At 35.2% G+C, this 25,521-nt stretch overlaps 2 protein-coding genes across 5 annotated transcripts in view; one reads left to right on the top strand and one right to left on the bottom strand.

The window, feature by feature from the left end:
• Positions 1–4,715: 4,715 nt before the first annotated feature.
• The window catches only part of LOC117334062 (DNA polymerase iota-like), a 31,545-nt gene continuing 10,739 nt past the window's right edge, over positions 4,716–25,521 (top strand). For 3 of the 4 annotated variants that reach the window (XM_033893498.1, XM_033893497.1, XM_033893499.1), the window contains exons 1-9: positions 4,717–5,079; positions 6,644–6,760; positions 7,645–7,809; positions 9,106–9,276; positions 9,589–9,834; positions 10,556–10,734; positions 11,265–11,356; positions 12,671–12,807; positions 13,219–14,887. In XM_033893498.1, the coding sequence (XP_033749389.1) occupies positions 4,911–5,079; positions 6,644–6,760; positions 7,645–7,809; positions 9,106–9,276; positions 9,589–9,834; positions 10,556–10,734; positions 11,265–11,356; positions 12,671–12,807; positions 13,219–14,651 (2,709 nt within the window). In that variant the 5' untranslated portion in view covers positions 4,717–4,910 and the 3' untranslated portion in view covers positions 14,652–14,887. Of the gene's footprint in view, positions 5,080–6,643; positions 6,761–7,644; positions 7,810–9,105; positions 9,277–9,588; positions 9,835–10,555; positions 10,735–11,264; positions 11,357–12,670; positions 12,808–13,218; positions 14,888–25,521 lie in introns of all 4 variants that reach the window. The other variant, XM_033893500.1, reaches the window with a different exon arrangement.
• LOC117334064 lies at positions 15,269–23,668 on the bottom strand. The gene is made up of 4 exons (XM_033893501.1): positions 23,535–23,668; positions 19,711–20,082; positions 18,638–18,742; positions 15,269–16,995 (listed from the first exon to the last, which is right to left on the bottom strand). Exons 2-4 carry the CDS (start codon positions 19,929–19,931, stop codon positions 16,845–16,847), a joined length of 477 nt encoding a protein of 158 aa, XP_033749392.1. The 5' UTR covers positions 19,932–20,082; positions 23,535–23,668; the 3' UTR covers positions 15,269–16,844.

The raw sequence follows: 25,521 nt of genomic DNA, 5'->3' as shown, positions 1-25,521 counted from the left end.
TGAGTGATGTTATATAACAAGTTTGGTATTTGTCTGATGTAATATTTAAGGATTGATTAATGTTATGTTGAGGTGTATGGGGGTATAAACCTCAATAGGTCTTGAGACAAATTTTATGAACTGCGAAGTAGTTCATGATAAATTTGTCTCAAGACCTATTGAGGTTTATACCCCTATACACCTCAACATAACTTTATTCAATCCTTATATTTATATTTTTTGATATTTTGTACAATATTTTGTCTTTGACATATAGGGACTTGTGCAAGTCTACCACAGAACTTACCGAAATGTACGTCCTCACTCTTCGTCTACATATGGTTAATACTTTTAGGATTTCTTTCGTAAACAAACTTAATAGCGAATTAAAACAAATATTAGTTTTAATGGAATTTATTTCATATAAATATGATCACTTTTGAAAAGGAATTAAAAAAGTATAGTCCAAGCTCGACAAATGTATTCCTACGCCGGACCTGATATAGTTCATTGAAAAATGACTCGAGTTAACTGTGGTAGGTTCATTGAGTCTGAATTGAGTGGAAATATTAATATTACAGATTTGGTATCAAGCCAATGTTATATTATAGATTTGATATAAAGCCAATGTTATATTACAGGTTTGGTATAAAGCCAATGTTATATTACAGATTTGGTATAAAGCTAATGTTATATTACAGATTTGGTATAAAGCTAATGTTATATTACAGATTTGGTATAAAGCTAATGTTATATTACAGATTTGGTATAAAGCTAATGTTATATTACAGATTTTGTATAATTACAGATTTGGTATAAAGCTAATGTTATATTACAGATTTTGTATAAAGCCAATGTTGTTATATTATAGATTTGGTATCAAGCTAATGTTATATTACAGATTTGGTATGAAGCCAATGTTATATTACAGATTTGGTATAAAGCTAATGTTATATCACAGATTTGGTATAATTACAGATTTGGTATGAAGCTAATATTATATAAGAGATTTGTTACTTGTCTGATGTGACCATGTCATATTACAAATCTGCCACTTCCTTGGAAACGGTGACCGGAAGATATATATTTATCACAGGGAACATCTCCAAACCATTTCAAAGATTATGTTTTTTATTATTTCAAATCGAAAGCTTTTTAATTTGTGTTGTCAGCTTTAAAGACATTTATCACATTTTATTCGGAAATATAGAAAATGCATTCTACTTGTTTAGTTTTTTTGTGATATATTGAAGGCGTTTGATCGTGTGTGGCACAGGGGACTGGAGGTAAAACTAGCAGATTATGGCATACGTGGTAAACTGTTTAATTAGGTCGTTAATTATTTAGGTGAAAGAAAACAGCAGGTTTTGTGGATGACTCTAAATCTTCTATGAAAACTACAAATGCCGGTGTCCCACAAGGTTCTGTACTAGGTCCCTATTTAAAAAAAAATATATATATATAAAAGATATATATGATAATTTCCAGAACCCTTCAAAACTATATGCAGATGACACTTCATTATTTTATTGTAACCCATCCCCTTACAATGTTGAAACTGTGATTAAAAATGATTTAGAGCAAATTCAAAACTTGGCCTGAAAATGGCTAATAAAGTTTAATCCTTCAAAAACAGAGGCATTGCTTATCCATAACTCTGAATCAGACAATAGAAATATTACATTTGATAATGTCAGTGTGAATTTTGTAGTTGTTTAGAATTATATTGGACGGGAATTGTAAATGCACAAGCCATATTGAAGACATTTGTTAAAAAAAGTATTGAAGCAGATTAATGATGTGTAAAAGCTGAAATATATGTTGCAGCGACAAACTTTATATAGAATACATGTTTATAATTGTTAGAATATTGCTGTGAGGTATGGGATTGGTGTACTCTCGGTGATGCAGACAAATTAGAAAAACTTCAATTTGAAGCTGGTCTTGTGATTACGGGATTACCATCTTACACGAGCAGACTCTTTATATTCCGAAAATGGATTAGAACCTTGCCAATAGACAATAAAGGTTTTTTTGAATACAAAATCAACAAGAATCTAGCACCTACTTATCCAACAGTCCTTTTTCTACCTTTAATCTCAGATTATTATCGATATAACCGTCGTAATGCCAATAACTACTCCATACCTATTTACCATTTACAACTCACAAAGTCCTCTTTCTGTCCATCTACTATCCAACTATGGAACCAGTTAGACCGTGGAATCATGTGTATCATATTCGACCTTTCAACATTACCTTTGTAGTTTTAAAAATCTACAAATTCCTGTCTTCTTTCACAATGAAGCATACTGTCGAAGACACCCAGCAGGACACCTCACCCAGTCACATTATACTGACAACGGGCGAACCAGTCGTCACACTCCCAAAATGCTGAACGGTAAGCAGGAGTAACAAGTATCATTTTAAAGACACTGGTATGGCTCGGCAAAAAAAACAACTAAATGCCAAAAATGATGCATTGTCAAGGGAGACATTAGGAAGAAGAACGTGGTTAAGAAAGAAGAGAAAAGTTACAAAATTGAGTCGCCTCTTACGATCATGCTATAGGGACAGCAGATACAATTCTTTCGTCCTACCTGCAGGATGAGATTTATTTCATGCTTATTTGATAAATCACAAACACTGTCAATGTGGATATCCTATTGAAGATGCAAATCTTTTTTATTGTATGTAACAAGTATGCCGACCAACGTTCACAATGTATCCTGAGTTTAATAGACCTCCACCTTCTGCTGTTTGGAAATTCTGAGTTGACCAAATAAAACGAAACTATTTTACAATCCACCCAACAGTTTATTACGAATACAAATAGATTTTAATTATCCTTTTCAATTCCCTGACAGAGTAAATTGTCTCCCTTTACTTGGCGGTTATTGTTGATAATAGAACACGGCATATGGTCATTACTGTGCAAACCTTTATTATAGTACATATAATGGAAAAGTTGATTAGATCAAGAACAATAGATTACATGGATAAGAAGAATTTATTTAGTGAAATACAATTTTGATTTTATTGAGAGGGGTCAACGGCATTACAATTACGGAGAATATTTGACTGACAGTCTAGACGAAGAAGGAATCATCAATACTGTTTACTTATATTTTATGAAGGCTTTTGATAAAGTGCTATACCTTAGACTAATTGAGCAGCTTATAATGAATGGAATAAACAGAAATGTACCGGATTGGATAAAACATTTTCTTGGAAATAGAAAGCTATGTGTACAAGTGAATGGAGCTCCGTCCAAATGGCAGAGCGTCACTAGTGGAATACCGCAGGGATCAGTGCTCAGGCCGGTGCTATTTGTTATATATTAATGATTTATCCGAACGCGTTTCATCTGAAGTGTTCTTTTTTGAGCACATATGATGATGGGAAAGAAGTCCTGGAGAACTTTGAAAGTGAAAAAGATATTGGAGTAACCATTGACAGACACCTTACATTTGGAAAACAATGAGACGAACATTTATTCATCTAGATAACATGACATTCTGTTTTTTATTTAAAGCGTCGGTTCGCCCACATGTGTAGCACAGGGGTATGTCTAGTCTAATATTAAAAATAGCCAGAAATACCTAATTAGTCTTTATATAATGGTATTTCTGGTTATTTTATGATATATGACCAGGCATGCCCCTGTGTGTGGAATATGCGAGTTTTGTCTGGTCACCGTACAACAAAAAGGATATGGAAACGATAGAGAATGTACATAGACAATTGCAAGCAACAAGGATGTTACCAAAAATGAAAAACATGGATTATTATGGATTATTATAAATTATTATAGATTATTATAGATTCCAGCGATAACGTTAAAATATAATAACTTCTTATGTGTTTTTTTTTGTGGTATAGATTGTAGATGTAGTTGTATAGTTGAATAAAGATGAAGTCGCAGAGTTGAGGTTCCTCTGTTTATTGGTGCAGGTGGGTATATGATGTGTCCGTACGCAGACGGCTAAGAGCGACAATAGTTTCAATGGAAGGCTACTCTTTTATAATGATCATGATGTGCATCGGCCGGACAGATAGATCCCCCCCCCCCCCCCCCCCCCCCCCCGACTTAATATGGTTATGGGGTTCGTGACATGAAGTCTACATGTAAACACCACATTAATTAGAACTACACGAAGATAATTGAATACAACCAGTATTATATGAACATGGTATAGATAACATCCAAGTTGTTTAGAGAACCGAGGTCCATCTAATTACTGGCAAATTAACTAACATGTGTACATGTAGATATGATTATTTAGGTTCTATGTATAATTATATAAACTTCTACTGAACATATTACAGTACAACGTTCAGGTACAGTACAATACTTACGGAACTTCTCATCCTCGATACTCTGCAGGGTTACGATTACTTATCAAGTATACGCTCTCTAAGTAACTTCTGTATTATTATTCTCTCACTTAAAGACATAGTGAATGTGTAATAAACCTTATCTGATAAAGAATTGTGGGTAATTAGTTCGTCTGTCCATTTTAGCGTTTAGATTCAAAGAATATTACGTAACGCGTTTGATCATGGTTGTTAAAAGGTCCTTTTATTCCAATAACTTCACACCTACTGTACTTCCTGTGTGAGATTCCATCAAGAGTATGATTGCTTAATGTTTTCTTAACTTATAGGAATAATAGTGATATATGAAATATATCAATGTATATCTAAGTGTCGATAATACAAGTCCTGTCATTTTGGTCCTGACGTTAGTTGGTCCCATGTGTAAAACAAGATGGCGGGAAAGGAAAACGTAAACAGATCTGTCTATTCAGGAACATGCATATCGAATATTGCTCATCTACTGATAAAATGAAGGTCTCCATGTCCGTGAACAACTCGGAATTATTAAACTGAGTTAGCTGAGCTTGTTTTGCTTAGTCTAGCGAACTGTCATGGAAGAATATGGAGAGGGAATCGAAGACGGAGATGACGAAAGCTGGAATTTACCGTTCAGTGATGAAACGTCACATATTATCCCCAGCACCGACATCGGAAGTCCGGGTTCTAGGGCCAATACCCAGGACTGGAAACACAGCAAACAACGACTTCCATGTGATTCTGGTACATGAAAACCCCTTTAAAATTGCCACCTGTATCACGAGTTTATGCAAAGATGGGGTCAACGCCTATGGAGATTTAACACGAGCGCCGGCCCCACTCCAATTTTTTATTTTTTTTCATCATATGTAGATACATCAAAACCAACCATAATCGCTTAAATGATTAATCATTATATCAACCGATAGTTGTTGTGGACCTCCTTGTTGAGCTGAGTGAAGAGGGTGACCTGACAAAATGGTTAAAACATTTCACAGGCTTTAAATAGACTTAAAATCAGCTGTAACATTTTATAGTGTATACATTTACTGTTATTTTGATACCAAATATGTCATATTGACATATATGAGGTAAGCATAGTGATAATTTAATTAGAAAAACCAGGGATATATATATATCTTATTATACGTCCCTGGAAAAACATTAAAGATTTTCAAAAAATTTAAAAAGTATCCAACATTGTCAATATGCCTGGAATTGGTATAGATCTAGTTGTAATCACAGTGGTCAGTCTATCTTTCATACTTCATTAAAAAAATGTCATTGATATATACTTTCTACAGAATCAATTTGAGGAAATTTAAGAACAGGTTAATTACTTTTTTAGCATATCAATTATGCCCAATACACTATTTCCCATAATCATGAAGATTCGATTTATTGATTTTTTTAGATACAAATATATTTTTATTGTTAGGGTACCCCTTCGCTTGTGTTATGAATTAAACGAAGTCCACTACGACTATCTGCAGATGTATTGACTAATCATTTATGTGGTTATGGTTTATTTTCATGCCTCTACAAATTGTGAAAAAAATCAAAGAAATTGAAGCGAGGGCCAAATGCTGACCCCCCTGGTACCTTTAATGTGTAACTGGCACCAGTTTCAATATTCCAGAACTTAGAATGACCAATTACAGTATTATTCAGTCATGCAGCATGATGCTGCTTCCCAATAATTTGTTAACAACTATAAATATATCTGTAAATTAATTGATGAAGCTTTTAAAATTGAGTGGAATCCAGAAAAAAAATGTCATTTTCTTTTGAGCAGTTAGCTAGGCCTAGGGTCATGATATTTGATCAATTGGGGATTTGGATGGAAACTATATTATTTTTGTCCAAATGTGGCAAATATCAAGGAATTTTCTAAGAACTTCTACTGAAGACCATTGGCACATAATTTTGACTGTCGATAGCTACAGAATGTTAATGATTTGTTGTAATGAAAAGTATTTCTTGAAATAATTTGAGTCCCAAGGGGTCAAGTACATTTTAAAGTTAAGATCCTAATGGATGAAACTCTAAGAACTGTAATGCTTGAGGTTTTGAAAATTGACATTCATTGGGCATCATCATTCATGACACTGACTGACCTTATAAGGTTGTCAGTACTGTATGTAGTTCTCTTCCAAATATTTGAGATACTTGTCCAATGTCTGTCTCGAATGAACACTTCTTTGAGTTTGCCTCTGTCCAATCAGTATTCATATATCATATAAATGCCAATTGAAAGCATTTAAATGATAACTTTCAAAAATAATGATTTATAAATTGAATTTTGCAGGTGACTTAAGTATCTCCACTTTGGGCCACACAAGGACTCTTATTCATATTGATATTGACTGTTTCTATGCCCAGGTGGAAATGATGAGGAACCCAAAATTGCGAGACAAACCATTAGGCAAGTAAGATGTGTGTACAATGTATATGATTATCATGAATCATGGCCTCCATCAGAGTAATGATTCCTGAAAACGTTATCAAATTAGTGGGATTTCATCCATTAACACTGTTTCAAATCAATCATTATCAAATATCCAGTCTGTGATGTCACCGTTTCTTTCTTAGCATTAAAGAAAAATACAATGACAAATTATGAACAGCATTTAGAAAAAAAAAAAAATGGGGAAAATATGTACAATTACGAAAATAAATTGCTAAAGAGCAGCACTGACTCATTGAATTTAGTATTCTGAATTTACTTCATATGTTAAATTGTGCAGCAGTATGCCAAAAGTGAGTTTGAAAAAAATATTTGTTTTATTATATATACATTTTTTTGTATTACAGTATAAACTTTGTTTCAATGATTTTTTCTGGATTTGATTATTGTCCAATTTTAGCCAAATTTATACATACTGGAAGATTTGGATATAAATTTCCTTTTCTTGATATTTTTATTGATTTTGTAAAGTTATTTACAACATGAATTTTTGCAACATCATTTTGATGATACTTTTGTAAGTGTATGAAGGAAATTTGGTTTGTTTTTCATTTCAATTTATTCCAACATATGCATGTGGGTAAATGATGTTAGGAAACTCTATCCATTTCTTTTTCAACACACACAATTTCATCAAAATCCAAACTTGAATGAGGTCAAGGTCATTGATAGAAAAAAAGTTCAACATTTTTGATGATGACGGGTTCATAAGGAACTGTTACTTGCTGAAAAGTGCCACAGGTGTTCAATCTGGACCTCTGGATGTTGAGATTGATGTAAGAGAAGTTGGGTAATTAATCAGAATGGTAATAATGTTTTCATCTGTCTTATGATGTGTTCAGGTGTCCAGCAGAAATACCTGGTAGTCACCTGTAACTATGTGGCTCGAGAATGCGGAGTGACCAAACTCATGGCGGTCAAGGAGGCCCTGGACAGGTGTCCTGACCTTGTACTGGTCAGTGGAGAAGATCTGACACACTACAGACAGGTCTCCTACAGAATATCAGGTAAGTTCAAGATCACTGAGACTGAATATTGGGCAAGGTCAAGGTCACATGTATAGAATATCGGGTAAGATGAAGGTCGCAATGGCTTAAATAAAGATATGATCACAATAACAATGACTGAATTACAAATAAGGTCAAGTTCATCATTGCAGACAAATCAGGTTAGGTCATGACCATAACGACTGAATAATTGAAAACTAGAAAAGGTCAAGGTGACTATGACAGAATGACAGATAAGGTCAAGGTCACATTTAAAGAATATTAAAGTCAAGGTCACTGACTGAATTAAAGATAAGGTCATGGCCATCTTTTACAGAATATTAGGTAAGTTCAAGGTAAGATTTACTCAGAATTCAAGAAATGTTCTCGAGTCGAGAAAAAGTTATTTCAAACAATTGTAAAAGGAGAAAGCTAAAGAGGCTGATAATTATCTGTAATCATTTTACACTGCTGAAGTTATTTTCTTGTTGCAAACAATATATTGAAAATACTTCAGCAGTAAATTTTTAGGTCATCTTACCCAAAGGTTCATTGTGCTTTGTCCTTCCTTGTTCGCTGTGCACCATGCATAAACTTTTCACATTTCAAACTCCTTTTGAAGTTACACCAGTGGAATTCAGCTCTAACTTGCCTGAAATGATCCCGAGATTGTCCCGACCAAGTGTTGTTATTTTTTAGGTCTGTCTGAAATCGAAGATGGCCACATGGCCACAATTTTGAAAAACTCATTTTGGACTTCTCTAGTTTCACTGGTATTATTGAACTGATAATTGGTAGGAATGTTAAGGATGGGGAACCAACAAAGTGTTGTTATTTTTCAGCCTTGTAAAAACTTTTGCATAGCAGCCACGATGGCTGTGTAACATGCGAGCGCAATCATAGTTTTCTTGAACAACACCTATTTCAAACATCTTTTCATTGACAAGTTCTACCAATGAGATTCAGTTTTAACTTGCATGAAATGATCCTGAGATAGTCTGGACCTAGTGTTGGTATTTTTTGGTATGTCTGAAATCCAAGATGGGCACCATGATGGCCATAGCCATCAGCACCACTATACGTGCTACTGAGTATGTATACTACAAAAGTGCAAAGGACTTTTAGAATCAGATGACCGTTAAGGCCCTTGAGCCTCTTGTTGAAGTTTTTTTTTGAACTGTTGCAAAAAATATTGAACAGTTAGAGAAAACAATTTGTAGCGACCTTAATTGTATGACAGTTGTTAAACATTTGAGCCCTAGTGACTGTTGATGAGAATGGATTGGCTTAATATTTAAGTGTGGTTGTATTGTATAGAGTTCCTGCAGCAATACACGCCACACGTAGAGAGACTTGGTATGGATGAGAATTTCCTTGATGTGTCCCACCTTGTCAAGCAGAGGCTAGAGTCAGGTCACAGCAGGTCAGAAGTCATAGGTCATGAGTACACATTCCAACATGGTGACGACAATGAGGCAAATGACAAAGGTATACACACTTTTAACTTGTACTGGTTATAAGACTGCTTGTTTAGAGGATTTTCAGAGCAGAATTTATTCCATGTTAATTTGAGAGAAATTATTATGAATGAGAGATGAAGTGAATATGCTAAAAATTATAGAATGTTTTGTACAACATATCTATTAAGCTATTTGTATCTTAATGAATACAGTAAAGTATATATTTTTTTTTATGAACATTATTTTTGTAACATACAAAAATCAGGCAATGAAACATAAAAAAAAACACTTGAATACCATCAACACTGATCTATTGGGAATGTGTGATGGTGACTTACAGATTATCCTCCGGCTATCTGCACCTGCGGATGCCGAGAGCGATTGACCATTGGATCACAGATTTCTGCGGATATTCGTGATGCCTTGTATCAGGAGCTGGACATTACTTGTTGTGCTGGTATCTCCTACAACAAACTCCTATCAAAACTTGTGGCAGGAAAACACAAACCTAACCAGCAGACAACACTGTTCCCTGAGCAGACAGCACAATTCATGGCCACAGTGGGGCAGGTCAGAAGAATACCAGGTAGAGTAGGACTTCATCATTACTTTGAAGCTATATTCTGTGTTCTTGTTTAAAATGGGTCTTATAAAAAAAAAATTACCATTAGATATGCAAATAAGCGGTTTATTCAAATAAGCGATATGCAAATATGTTGGCTCCTCTGTATTTCTTTATTTCAGGTGATTTTTTTAGACATCACAGTTTTACTATTTGTTCTAGCAAGCCTAATGATACAGTCAGTTTTCAGTCACATAGAAAAATACTTTAAAGTTGGTTTATACAGATTATCAAATCATTAGACTAATGATGAAATCTACTGGAGTAGAGAAGGAATATGTCTGCTCTATTCCACTGCATGTAATAATGGATGCCTACTTGTAGAGCCCCTGGAAGATTATGTTTGGTTTCTCCAACATCTTTTGTCAAGGGTACAATTTCAGGAATAAGATCCATTCTATCTCACTGCATGCTATTATAGGAGGTAACAAAAAGTGGGGATCCTGCAGAATGTTGGGTTTTCTTTACTCTTATATAACTTGGTATAGCGTTAGAAAGTCTTTTAATCAGCTGTAAGTAGCATACTATGAATCTACAACATGGTATGATGTGTAGAGATCAAACTTTTTATCCAAAACTGTTAGAGCAGTATTCAGGCAGATGACACTCGAACACATGAAGAATCTTCTGGAATTTTTACATTATGTGTGATGCATCAGACAATTTATGAATTCTACTGTTTTAGGAATTGGTTCAACAACATCAAAGAAGCTGGCAGCTTTAGGAATTGTATCACTACAGGATCTACAGCAGTCCAACCTTTCTGACCTCAAGCAGGAACTAGGACCAAAACAGTCTGTTATCATTCAACAACTGAGTTTTGGAGTTGACGATAGCCATGTTATTACGTTTGGCAGACCCCAGGTACGTTGTCTACAGCTTCTTTGTGATTGTGTTTCTATATTTACAGTATTTTGTGTGTTGGACTCTCTGTGACAATATTGACCTTATTCATGTACATCGGCATCCCACCCAACTTTACAGTTTTTGGGATCAGTTTTTGGAAAGGTTCTAAGTCCAAAAGTATACACCTCACACCCTTCTAATTTGGTTTATACATTCATTAGAGGTCTAGGAGTGATGTTATGGCAAAATCATGCAGAAAACATTTGTGATTTTTTCGCATTTCACCATTTTGTGGACTTAATTTTTTTGGCACCAAAACCCACTTTAAAGATTTTGGGGGTAAGTTTTGGAATGCTTGTAAGTCCACACCCTTCTTATTTGGTTTATACATCCATTAGAGGTCTAGGAGCGATATTATGTGATGTACAATTTCAAAATGACATGCTTATACATACATGAAAAATGAATGAGTAGTGTGATTGCTGCCGCCGGTGAGCTTTCGCAATCATTGATTGCACTGGTTTGTTAACCGGTATCTTGTGTTTTAGACACTCAGTGATGAGGACTCCTTCAAAAAGTGTTCAACTGTTAAAGATACAAGGTCAAAGGTCAGGGAATTGCTCAGTAGCCTGACTAAAAGGTAGGATGTTTTAGCGTACAGTGGAATTGTTCCTCATTAATCTCATTTGTGATGCTGAAGTGAGCAATAAAGTGAGTTTTGAAGAATTTGGAACTGGAAAGTTATAAATTAAAAATATACAACCTTTGATTTTGGAATATAAAATTACAGTAAATCCCCTCTTACTCGAACCCTGATTACTCAAATACCCCATATTTGTGAAACTGTCCACATCCTTTTATATTCTTTGTAAATAACCTCCTACATAACTTGAATTGCTATATGTGAATTAATTTTAGTTCCAATTATATTGTTGATTTATGGCTAACTTTCTACTCTGTATTGTTGACATGATAACATTCTCTGTACAAACGGAAGTTAAATTTCGATGTAAAACCAAAATTACGAAATAAAAATGTGAAGCAGGGATAAAAGAGGATTGTGCTCTACATGAATATGCCTCGTAATATTTTCTTTATGGGTTGGAAGGGACTGATTAAAGTACTCTTTGTTATACTGACAACATCAATCATTAATTTCTATTTTACAGTATGTCTCAAACGTTCAAACTCATTTTTTGTAATTCTGTAAAGTATTAACCGTGAACGGATGATACTTCTATGAGGATATTTAGGCTGGTAGGACTATTTTTTGTAATTCTGTAAATCTGTATTAACCGTGAACGGATGATACTTCTATGAGGATATTTAGGCTGGTAGGACTTTGTATTTTTGGACATGTATGTCATTTCTTGTAACTGGATGACTATACAACCTGTATCTTAGTAAAATCGTTAAATGTTTCATTTTTTTGCCTGACTTCCTTTTCCATACTTCAGTACTGAACAAATTATTATGGATCATGATTAACGGTAAGGTTTACTGTGAGACTTCTTAGAACATTGTGTACTTGTTCAAGGAAAACAGCATAATTTTAGATTAAGATTACATGTATTGTAAACATATATGGGTTCCTTATGATCTAGGTCTAACCTCTGATAACTCGAAAACCTTGCATTCCTCAAACTATTGACATGGTTCCTTGAAGTTTGAATTTTATGGGGGGGTTTACTGTATATGATTATTATCTAATGATCCAGTTGGAAAGATATACTGTTTCAAAAATTTGTCAGGAAATTTGGTATGATATACCAGAGTGAAAGATTGTCTCTGTATTCTGACAATATTTAGTACTCTGTATCTTCCAGAACTAATTACAGTAACAATGGTACATTTCATCGAGAATGTCAATGTACAACTGGTTGAAAAGTTTATGCTATCATTGAGACATTCCAATGTGAGAGTATAAGTCCTTAGATTTCTAGTGCTGTTACAGGCTACTTGATGATGGCCGAACACCCCAGACCCTGAGGCTGACCATCAGGAAACTGACCACTGCTGATAAAAAGTGGACCAACCGAGAAAGTCGTCAATGTCCAATTCCTGGTCATGTTATGTTATCCTTGTGTTCAGGTTGGTACTACTCTCAGGAGTCAGGAAAAGATTTCGCAAAAAAAGAGTCCTGATATTATTAGTTCCCTACCAGGAATTAGGAGAATGGTGTGGGCTATAGAATTGTATTGTGTGCATCTGTCCATTCAGACTTCCTCTTGTTAGGATTCTATCTCACTGATTACTTGTCACTGTAACTTCATACTTGGGGCATGTGTTCACCTAGGTGAGATGGTGTGTCTTGATTGAAGAGTAGGTCACTCTGACCTACATTTTGACCAACATCCAAATGGTCTCGTGTTTTATCAGACACCAAAAGTAGTCCAGCTGGTAAAGAAATGAATGTAAAGCAATGAAAAGAGAGTGAGTGAGAGATAAAAAAAATACGTAAGTATTTCATTCTCTCAATAAATGTTTTTGTTTGTTTCACAGATAAACTTGGAAAGCTGATTGACCAACTGGAAGAGATCACCATGACACTTTTCACCAAACTTGTCAATACCAAGGAGCCATTTCATCTTACTCTAATGAACATTGCATTTTGTAGTTTGGTAGAGAAATCCAAAAATGCTATTAGCTCGTTCTTCACTATCAAAAGTCCTAGAAACAATGTTGATAATGGATGTTCTGCAGAAAATTCTCAAACACAACGAAAGTCTGTCACAATGTCAAAAAAAGGTAAACAACCAAATGTCCTGCAAAAATGGGTAATCAAATCTCCAGAAAAACCTAGGAACCTTAATCTTCAACAGAATTTTACTGCTACCTGTGAAGAAAGTTCAACGAATGTGTCAAGGTCACTTCAAAGTTGCTTGGGGGTTCAAGGTCATGCAGTGCTATCAACTGTTCTTGGAGATGGTGAAACAAGTGTTGGTAGGGAATCTGAACAAACATCAGATCATGTTGATAATGATTCCGAGGAGTTAAAAGCTTTGTCATGTCAGAAAAGAAAAGCTGAGGAAAGAATAGATGATAGAAGATTACACATCAAAAAGAGAAGTCTTGGTAAAAATATCGATGTGAGTATGTCGGGTACAAGTCCTGATAGGAAGGACAGTTATATTCCTGGAACATCTGAGGTGTTGCCATCCATCCCAAGTGACCTTGATATGGAGATTTTTCTACAACTTCCACAAGATATTCAAAGAGAAATTCTACAGGAGGCAGAATCAAGACAAGGTAAAATGTGTTCCACACAAAAGGGAAAAAATGTTCAATATGAACAGACGAATTCAAGTACTAAAGTACAAAGTTGTGCTGGAGACAATGAAGGGTCTTATCCATATGACAATGGAGGAGAGAAAAAGAAAAAAGAATCTGCGACAATATCTCCAACAATTTCTGTTCGAAAAAGTTCATTTCCCTCCGCCATTAATAGTGATCAGACTGAAGAAATGAAGTGGACAGATAACAGGATGGAAGATTTTTCAAATAAACAGACCACCAGTATCCTAACGTCTTCTGATTTCAAAATATCAGTGCCAGAGAAAGTGTCGAAAACAGCATCTGAACCAAGCAGAAATATATCAAAGGTAACAGTAAACAGTGTCGATTGTTCTGCGACCAAAGTTTGGAAGGAATCTGGTTACTTGGCTGCTGGTAATGATAATTCTGTCAACCAGTCATACCAGTTACCACCCCATATTGACATAGAGGTATTTTCAAATCTGCCAGCCGATATACAGAAAGAATACATTGGCCAGTGGTCAAAAGATGCTCTGTTGCCATCATCAAAAGGGAAGCAACCTGTGACTAAACACAACACTACACCAACAACATCAAAAGGGAGACAACCTGTGGCTAAACAGAAACATAATGAAGGAAAAAGTATTCTCAGTTTCTTCCAAACGAAAAATAAAAAATAAAATAAATTACGTTCATTGTTTAGCTCTTTCCTTCCATAGGACCAGTGACCTTAATACCCTGGTGTATCAACATTTCTTCAAAATACTACTGAATGTCCGAGCAGATTTAAGCAAATTTGGCCAGGATCGCCATAAGGTGAAGAGGACTTGATTTCGTATAAACGGAGGACCCGACTCCCCTAAGAGCAAGTAAATAGTGGAAAATAAAAGAATAAAGGGCCTTATGTCAAGAAGTGGTAAGTATAATTTCTGTAGGTACCAGGGAGAGGGAGGGAGCTATAATGATTTTATGATATTTTTTTACATGCATCATTTACCAAATTTTCATTCAAATGGTAGGGCATGGTATTTGGTAAGTAGTTTTCTGGTATGGTTTGCAGTACTTGCTAAAACAAATTATGTTGTTCCACATTGAAGGTCTCCGTTAATATTTTTATAGTACTCTTCAATAATTTCTTCTGATTCACTGAAATGCCTAGAATCTGCATTGTTGCATCATGGGAAAATCCCATCAATGTTTTCTGAAAATTATGACTTTCCCTCCATATTTAAGGCCAAAGGGGTCAAATTTTATTAAATTTGGAACAATTCTGAATAATAAGACAATCTCTCGGCCATGATATTTGGCATATAGCTTCCTTAGCTGAAGGGCTACCAATTTTATTCAAATACATGACCTCCGCCATTTCTTAAGGTCAGCCATCAGTGATCAAACCTTAAAATCTTCAAATACTTTTTCTAAATAGCTGAGAACCCTAAGTTATGATATTTAATGGTAACATTATAGAGTATGTTAGATACATATCACAGACATTGTAAACATTTCAAAATTCACCTGAATGAAATCTTCAGCAATTTTCTCTTTATAAGCTGCAGAAAAGATGGGTAATATAGGCCCTTTGGTCAAGGTAAAGTTTCAATTTAATTAACCAAGAGGCCCAGATACCTGATATTGTGCTTGTAGCTGGTTGTGATGACGTGGTACCAAGTTTGTGTAAATGAATAACCATGACCTTCTTGAATGTCACAGTGGTTAGACATTAAAATTTAAAAAAAAAGAAATGTCCAGAGACATATATTGGGCCTGTAGCAGGCCCTATCGAAGGGCTACCATGTTAGTTCACATGACTGACCTTGACATAAACCCAAAGTCACAAGGGTCTCAAATTTGTTTAAGTCAATTAAATAGGTTCTTCTGAAAACTCCAAAGGCTAAGAGTAATTAATTTGGCCAGTAATATTCTGTGATAAATGGTTATGAAGTTTGTTGAATGAATGAATGATGTGTACTTTTATTCAAGGTCACCAGGGTCAATATATTCAAAACCTGTAACCATCTTCTGAATACCAAGTGATATAACTGGATAAAGAGCTAACACAGTTGTTCAAATGAACGAACTTAATGTATATGATAGGTCACAGAGGTAAAAAATTAAACTTTTGACAACTTATTCTGAAAAACCAAATGACCTAGTTATGCACCATAGATGGCCACTACATTCTTATATGTGAACTACAGTATATGTAGTTATATCGTCCACTTAGAAAACATACATCTCGCAATTTAAGATTGTGTTTGGAAATAAAGCTGACATCTATGACAACTATCAACTAACTATGAATGACTTATACTTTATGAAACAAACTCATAATACTTCACAAATACAATGTAAATGTTTCACTTAGAACCAACTTCTGGGATTAATGTCAGGTGAATGATACAGTGGGCCTCCTGGGGTTTTTTTTCATGAAAAACTTGATATGTAGGATCTTTCACAGTTCAGTTTTAGAAGAGGTCTTTGAGTTTCTTTTGTTAATAAACTGTGCTTTTTGTGAAGTTTATTTCATAGTTCGTCAGATATATTTTATTGTGTTCACCTTTCTACACCGATCCACTCTTTCGCTGTTCATAGAATTATCATTTTGGTTTTCGTTGAAACTAAGCATTTTAGAATTGATTTAAAAATAAATCTGGAAAGTAGTTATATTTTATTTACTTAGATTTGTGGAGCGGAGAATTAATTTTTCAATGTTGGGGTGATACAAACGTAGAGGATAATGCTTATGAATTGAAATCATGATATCCTGGTTAGAGGTGTGATGATTATATTTGATTTGGATGACATTAACCCGGATTCATATTGTGGATTACGTAGATATGTAATTATATATAAATGAAGAAATTGTTCAGTAGCTATATTGTAGCGCAGTAGCAGAAATTGTTGAATCTGATAGGAACAAACAGGATTGGCGGGTCGTAGGCGACGTTTTCAGTAACGATGATGATCCATGTGTAGTAATCGTCCTCTTCTATACAAGTACCGAACTGACACGTCTCCCCGGCCCTGTAAAACAGACACTGAACGTTTAAACATAGAAGTTCAGGATTATAACATATCTATCCCTAGCCATGTTAAATAGAAACTCAAGGTTTATAACACATATCTGTCCTTGACCCTGTAATCAGGAACTGAGGGAATAACACATGTCTATCCCCGGTTCTGTAAAATAGAAACTCAAGATTGTAACACATTGTCTATCCCTGGCCATGTAGAATAGAAACTCAAGGTTTATAATACATATCTGTCCCTAGCCATGTAAAATAGTAACTCAAGGTTTATAACACATATCTGTTCCTGGCCATGTTAAATAGAAACTCAAGGTTTATAACACATATCTATCCCTAGCCATGTTAAATAGAAACTCAAGGTTTATAACACATATCTATCCCTAGCCATGTTAAATAGAAACTCAAGGTTTATAACACATATCTGTTCCTGGCCATGTTAAATAGTAACTCAAGGTTTATAACACATATCTGTTCCTGGCCATGTTAAATAGTAAATCAGGGTTTATAACACATGTCTGTCCCTGGCCATGTTAAATAGTAAATCAGGGTTTATAACACATGTCTGTCCCTGGCCATGTTAAATAGTAACTCAAGGTTTATAAAACATATCTGTCCTTGACCCTGTAATCAGGAACTCGAGGGAATAACGCATGTCTATCCCCGGCTCTTTAAAACAAAAACTCAATTTTATAACATATATATCCCGCCCTGTAATCAGAAACTCAATGTTATATATATCACGTGTATCCCCGGTCCTCCACTCAGAAACTCAATGTTGTATATAACATGTGTATCCCCGGTCGTGCAATCAGAAGCACGTGTATCCCCGGCCCTGGAATCAGAAACACTTGTATCCCCGGTCCTGCAATCAGAAACTCAAGGTTATATAACACGTGTGTATCCCCGGCCCTGCAATCAGAAACACGTGTATCCCCGTCCTACAATCAGAAACACGTGTATCCCCGTCCTACAATCAGAAACACGTGTATCCCCGGTCCTGCAATCAGAAACACGTGTATCCCCGGTCCTGCAATCAGAAGCACGTGTATCCCCGGCCCTGGAATCAGAAACACTTGTATCCCCGGTCCTGCAATCAGAAACTCAAGGTTATATAACACGTGTATCCCCGGCCCTGCAATCAGAAACACGTGTATCCCCGTCCTACAATCAGAAACTCAATGTTGTATATAACACGTGTATCCCCGGCCCTGCAATCAGAAACACGTGTATCCCCGTCCTGCAATCAGAAACACGTGTATCCCCGGTCCTGCAATCAGAAGCACGTGTAGCCCCGGTCATGTAATCAGAAACACGTGTATCCCCGGTCCTGCAATCAGAAACTCAATGTTGTATATAACACGTGCATCCCCGGTCGTGCAATCAGAAACACGCGTATCCCCGGTCGTGCAATCAGAAACACGTGTATCCCCGGTCCTGTAATCAGAAATACGTTTATCCCCTGTCCTGCAATTAGAAACACAAGGTTATATAACACGTGTATCCCCGTCCTATGAAACAGAAACTAAAATTGATGTCATGTACATCTATTCAATGTTGTGTCTTGTAAAATTCAAACTCAATGTTGTAACGTGACATTTTGTATATCCCTAGTCTTGTAAGGTAGACATTGTACTCACCCACATTGACCAATAAAGACTATCTGGTATCCGTCCTCGGGCTGGTAGACATTATACTCCTTGCCACCGTAGTCTACTGTCACTGGAGATATGCACTTCCATGTTCTAATAAACGATAAAAGAACAACTTTAGAAGTCGCAAAGAAGTATATATACATAACATCATCATCAGTCATGATAGTGGGAATATGTATTTTGGTAGCGTTAAATCAAATGACTGATTGATCTAATATCGAGAATATGTGATGGCATTGATTTTGAAGTTATTTCTAATTCTAGTTAATGATATAATTGAATTTGTTATGTGATATCATTAATCAAAATCAGTGATATTGAATATTTTGAATAAATACTTTAACGGTGTTCAAAACAGCAGTTAAGGATTAACTTGGATATACTTTTAATGTTACAAATTTACAAAGCCAAAAAAAAAAAAAAAAAAAAAATCGTGAAGCGATTTGTGAATTCACTTTCATCTTTTAGAAAGGATTACGCCGCCGTATCAACCAGTCAAATGCGACGTTACGAATATCGACGTCATGTTTTGTTTTATGGCCCGATATATCTATTTTAACCAATGAAAATACTTATTACGAGCATATGTGTCACCACGATGTATTTGAAAACTTTCGAAAATCAAAACACCGGGAATCTTAGTTATTTTGTTTTGTTTTTATCCTTTCTTCCCTTATTGGTCTCCATATACGTATAACTTATGATATCTCGTCTGCATAATGGTCTTGGTGTCATGTCACCATAACCAGGTAATGACATGATATTTCTGCGTCATGACACTTTTGAAGTGGACTTTTATTAGTATCAAGGAGCGCGGGGACCTTGCACGAATTTCTATACAATATATAGGTCGTGGTTTTGAAATTAAAAAGCAAAACGCAAAACGCAAAAAAAGGTGAAAAATAATATATATATATATATAAAAAATAACGGGAAAAAAAATCAAAAGAAAACAAACAAAAGGCAGCAAGGAAGTAACTTGCATGCATGCATGCATTCTACTGCTCAAGATTCAAAGTCTAGCATGCTTTTGTTAAATGTCACAAAGTCTAACTTACGTTTCACAACATGAGCTCGTGGATCGTTTATGTTGGAGTTTCCGGTTTAGGTAGTCCTGCAGTTGTCGCTGGGGCAGGTTGTTTTGGTCGTTAGTAATGTTCCAGACTTTAAAATTTGTGATGTTGGCTATTTGGCGCGGAAAATCATTATGTATGATTTCATTTTCTTTAAAAAACATGTTCGAGAGAACACGGTCGTAACTGCAATACTTATATTTCATCGAGTTCCAAATTTCATTTTGGCCGTTTTGATTATGACATTTTGACCCTTTGCTCGTCCGATCCTCTACCTCTGCGTTGTCTACCTGCTGTCTGTCCGTACTTCAAGACAGCCCCGCACACAAATGCCAGAAACAGCCAATCAAATTTCATCTATAAATATAAATATGTTTGATATTAATTATATACGAATGTATATTGATAATAGTGCTACCCACCAGCTTTCATGTCTCGCAAAACTGTTTTCCTAGTTTTGTTGTTACCTTAGGATAATTAGGTGGCATTTTCAACATGTTTAACCTTTCATATCTTTCAAATTTCTTTTATGTTGGATATTTAATTTTGTATGATAAACAATTAAATGCTTCAAAATCAATAAAAAAATAACGCAAGAACTAAGCGACAATGTTTCGACTAGTAAGTATAATAAGACTTCTTAATTCTCCTTGTTTTCGTCAATGATGTATCATCATAGAAACAAATCTGCAAAGTTCGTGGTTGAGGACAACCAATTGAAGTCATTTTGGAATCTGGAACACATTAAGAAACATTTATTTGTTGGTCCATTTATCTTGCTGGCGGGACATTTTGATCCCCGAGGTCTACTCTAACTTTTTCCCCCACCTGTAATGCCTTGCAGTGACATTAAGTTCGAATGGAAAATTCACACTTGTGTTATATATTCTTTTGGTATTATTTATCGTGAAAAGTTATTAGGTTAATTAAGCCGTTGTATTTTGCACTTTCCTTCTATATTTCATTCATTTGTTTAAACATAACATTTCCCTAAAGCTTCATTGGATATCCACACGATCCCATCACATATCAGACATTAAGGCTAGTGTCTTAAACATATCTAATATGCTTTGGAGACTTGAACATCGGGTCTCATTAAGTTTGAAGTTGGCCATGCTTTTGAATAGACCTTTTACTTCATTTGCAGTAAAGGTAGCATTTAACAAACAACAACAACTACAAAAAAAAAAAAAAAAAAAAAAAAAAACCCACCAACAACGTCAGTTGCATGAAGGAAGTATCACAATTTAATTTGAGGTGATAAACTTACCCAAGTCATCAAAATGATAAGATATCATTATAATGAGTATATCGACTCATTACTATCTAATAAAATTGTAACAGCAAGTCATATCCGGAATCGTATTTGATATCGCTCCGGGTGTTATTCTTAACCTCTTCAGTAACCTTGACAATGATATGAATGTACAAAGATGATACATGGGCAAATCAGATATCTACCAGATGTTATGGAGGGAACCGCAGTGTATTCTGAGAGTTCGGAACAAGAAATAGGGTTTGTGATAAAGATCGCAACAGAAATTCATTTTTGAGGTTATTAAAAAGTAGTATAAACATTTCATCAACACTGATTTACTTGGTAGGAGGAAGACATGATAATATAAAGTATAGAATAGTACATTGTATTTGTTACTCATTTCTTGATACAAATAATATCTTTTTAAGATAGAGGGCAAAATGTTAAGGGATGTTTTGATTTATTTTCCTCATAATATATGTTCATTAGAATGCAATCCTATGTCAAATGTAACTCGTAATTATTGCCTGTTCTATTTGGACTCGGCTTGGTATCTCGTCAGCATCGTGACACAGTATACACCGACATGCATGTGTGTGCGTTTCTTGTCAATGTGCATGCATGCGAATTAAATCACTTAAGAGGGTTAGCGCAAAATGTCGCCCAGACCACCTACATTTATTATTTATGTATTACAGTTTGTCGCATTGGCTCTATCTAAAGTTCGCTATTAATGACGACATGCATATGAAGAAAAAATATTGAAATTGAATCCCGATTCTAGACTTGGTCATAATTAGGCCGAACCATGCCAATCTGCGCCAGACAGCGTACCTCTTTAAAGATTTTCAACATCAGAATAAAGTCGTGTTAGTTTTAATTAACTCAGAAATGGCATTACTAATTAGATAAACTTGATAATAAATCACTAATAAAGTATAACTAGTAATAGGCAATATTCTCGATGAAATGATGGTTTAGAAAATAATTTGTAAATCAATTTGGACAAATATTGCAGTTAAGCCCTTTAGGCAATAACCTATATGATATACATACACATTTGTATATATAAATACTAATTATTTCTCTCAACCTACAGAATATGATCAGGTTAGTGTGAAAAGATCAAATACGTCAAGATGGGTTGTTAGTTTGTTATTGTTTGTTGGTATATCGTCCAAGGTCACTTCGAGTCTGGTGGCGACATCGCTGGGAGGTCTGTCACATGCTATATGGAGCAATTTAGGTAATTATTTTGCCGAAGGACACAACCACGACAGTACAGGACGGTTTGTGATCTCGGCTGACTGAGATACACACACTACGCTAGACAGGAATTGAAAGACAACGAATGACGCATATAATTGAAGTAAAAATAGTGCTGTTATAGAGCTTGAAAACAAATCAAATAGACACTACAAATACATATGTACGATAATGAAGAAACTCGGTGCTTAGGACAGTAAATACGATTATAATTCATAATATAAACACATTTCGGAAGGTTCATGTATAACTTCTATAGACGCATTCATCTTTGCACTCTGTCAACTTCCTTTGACAAACAATAAGGAAATCGCACGTGGACTGTAAAAAATGCACGCTACGTGTTCTAAATAGATGCAATCGCCATGAAATGAAGGATGATCACATGACCTCAATTTTAGCTGTCGTCCTTGATTGCCGTCCTATCACTTTCAAATCATTTTAACACCTTGGGATGATACATTTCAGATATCCACCTGTTGTCATTGCTGTACGTTGTGCTTTTGCTCTTGTTCACCTCCAAGTTGTTCTGTGACAATTAAGTCGCCTCTTTGGATATTGGCGCATTACGTTTCTGCCTATTAGCAACTGGCATGTCAGTGGTAATCCTTTCGGCTTTGATGGTAACATACTAGGTATTCCCTTGATCGCGGTACCCCTCTCTACTTTAATGGCAAGCCAGATTGTAAATTGACTTCATCTGTTTACCTCTCTCATCTTTTCTGTCAACTGACTACAAATGAACTGAAACAATTAACACCTCTCATTGTTAGAAATTGAATTCAACGAGATACACCTCTCTGGGTTTAACGAAAAGAGACCGCGAACTGAAACGGCCAAAGTTTCCCTCATTGGCGCTGATGACAGGACAATGATCTAATCCCTCTCTGGATAACAAGAGGTAGCAGTGAATTGACTTGTTAAAAAGCTTACTATTACTATTACTATACTAGAAATTATGGTTTTGAATATCTCCTGATGTCATTTCAGGAAATTACGAAAAGTATTTGAGAAAGCTCTTTCTGGTTTTAATTAAATAAGGCCACGGAATGGACTTTTATTAGAGTTTAGATATGTCCCGATTCTTCCAGTTTAGTTAAATGAAGCAACGCGTCGATTTCACTCAAAAAATTGAGCAGAGTCCTGTAATCAGGGAAAATCAGAAAATATCGTTCCGACTTTCAAGACGAAACAGGTGAGACTTAAATAAAAGATAAACAGTATATATAACGATGTATTTCAGGCTGTCAAATAGAAATAAGATATTTTCGAAGAAGGTACTTACCTTGTGAAAGAAAAACACAAGCTCTGTCTCGTGGACACAGCAGTCACACTACTTGTGTGTCTTGTTGTCAAGTGACACCTGTATGTCTTCCTAACTTTTAAATAAGATGTTTACCTGGTTACACGAACATCAACATCTGTTTATATATATACACAATGTATATATAATCTACATAGTGGCCGGCTACTCACCTGTATCCGGAACTACTTTATTGCCTTTTGATTACAAGCCATAACGTGTAAATAGATTTATAGAGATATAGACATTTAAATGATTCATTGCACTTCGGTGAAACAGAAAATGTTAAATATCTCTTAGGTAATTGATTTATCTAAATGGAAAAATGAACTGAGACTCTCAAATGAAATAAGCGTTTTAGAAAGTTCCGTTTCATATCTCTGTATTACATTCTATTGGATTACCGAGTACTTGGTATTTATACAGTGGAATAACATGTAACAATATAGTCAGTGCGGTCAGTTTCAATCGAAGTGTTTATTTTCAACTTAAGAGGTTTGCTTATATAGACCGTTTTCTGCTAACTGATTTTTACTGCACCGGAAATACATTCCTACTGATTTTCAAAATATAAATATCACGCTTCTCGCGTAATATTCAAGTTAAAAGAAAGATTCATACGTTTTTTCATTACACAATATATGAAAATATATATGAAATATGAAAATCTTAATTAAAACAGATGCTGTTTTGTTCGAAAATATAGGACCATATGCGTTTAACAGAAATGTTACCTTCATATAATCTTATTTGAATGATACATTTTATTACACGTTGATGAGATACAGTGGTAATGGACTAAATAATAGGTGTATAAGGATTAATTAGACATGTTTAAACCTAGGCAATTTTTGTGTCGCCTGCAAAAAGCTGGCAACATATAGGTATCATTGTGTCGGCATCGGCGGTGTCGGCGGCGTCGTCCGCGCAGAGGTTTCTGTGCGATAACTCAAGTTCCCTTGGGCCAATCAATCTCTTAATGCAGATCTTCCTTGCCAAAAGTGCTTGCTTGGGATTGCTTTTCAGGTTCGAATGTTGATGGTCAAGTCAGTTACTAAAAACAGAAAATTCGTTTCAGTGCGATAACTCAAGTTCCCTTGGGCCAGTCATACTCAAACTTTATTAAGATCTTCCTTACCAAAATTGCTTGCTGTTCAGGTCCGAAGGTCGACGGTCAAGGTCAATATCACCAAAATTAGAAACTTGATTTCCTTGTTAACTCAAGTTCGTTTTTTGGTCGATCAAATTCAATTTCCATGCAGTTTTTCCTTACCACAATTAGTGTTTTACTGTCGCCGTTACTTTCATTAGAAAGTCTGTTTCCCTGTAATAACTCTCGTAATCGCCCAACTTTCTGCGATGGCGACACATCCACTTCTGTGGATTTGTTTTGTCTGAAAAGTCTTTGGTTTTATTTGCTCATGAAATTCGAGGGAATAAAACAATAACAAATAGGTAGTAATTTGTTTAAATGCTGTTACAATGAACAAGTTAAGGTCCTATATCCTTCAGAAAGGACGTTTCTATCCTAATTTTAATGAATTCCAATCTATCGTTAAGACGTGTGTTTTATCAAATTTTAATGAATTCAAGCTATCGTTTAGCCGTGTTTTTTTTTTTCAAATTTTAATGAATTCCAAATTATTATTAAGACGTGCTTGTCCAAAATTTAATGGATTCCAAAATATTGTTAAGAAAGAAGTTCAGTTGCCATGCCTTATTTAAAAGTACCGTTTATTTAAAAGTACCGTATATCTTCATATGAGTTTGAGCTATATGTTAATTACGATCGTGTTAAGCATGATCACTTTTCTGTGTGTCGATCTTGAATTCTTTATGCAGATCCATTGTGTATACGATAATTCGAGGAAAATACCTAGTGATGATTTTGTCTCTGAAAATGAGTTTCCAAGTTTTACCAATGTGACATTTTCTCATCCTACACTAGTACTTGACTCAACCTCTCCTA

The sequence above is a fragment of the Pecten maximus genome, chromosome 9 (assembly GCF_902652985.1).
Source record: "Pecten maximus chromosome 9, xPecMax1.1, whole genome shotgun sequence".
Taxonomy (NCBI): domain Eukaryota; kingdom Metazoa; phylum Mollusca; class Bivalvia; order Pectinida; family Pectinidae; genus Pecten; species Pecten maximus.
This window is presented reverse-complemented; position numbering and strand designations above follow the sequence as displayed.

Excerpts from the sequence above, each read along its gene's own strand:
- LOC117334064 (XM_033893501.1), bottom strand. The coding sequence starts at position 19,931 with ATGAAATATAAGTATTGCAGTTACGACCGTGTTCTCTCGAACATGTTT. Across the intron at positions 18,743-19,710 it reads ACGAGCTCATGTTGTGAAAC|AACATGGAAGTGCATATCTC; the intron begins GTAAGTTAGACT and ends ATCGTTTATTAG. Across the intron at positions 16,996-18,637 it reads GTCTTTATTGGTCAATGTGG|GGCCGGGGAGACGTGTCAGT; the intron begins GTGAGTACAATG and ends TCTGTTTTACAG.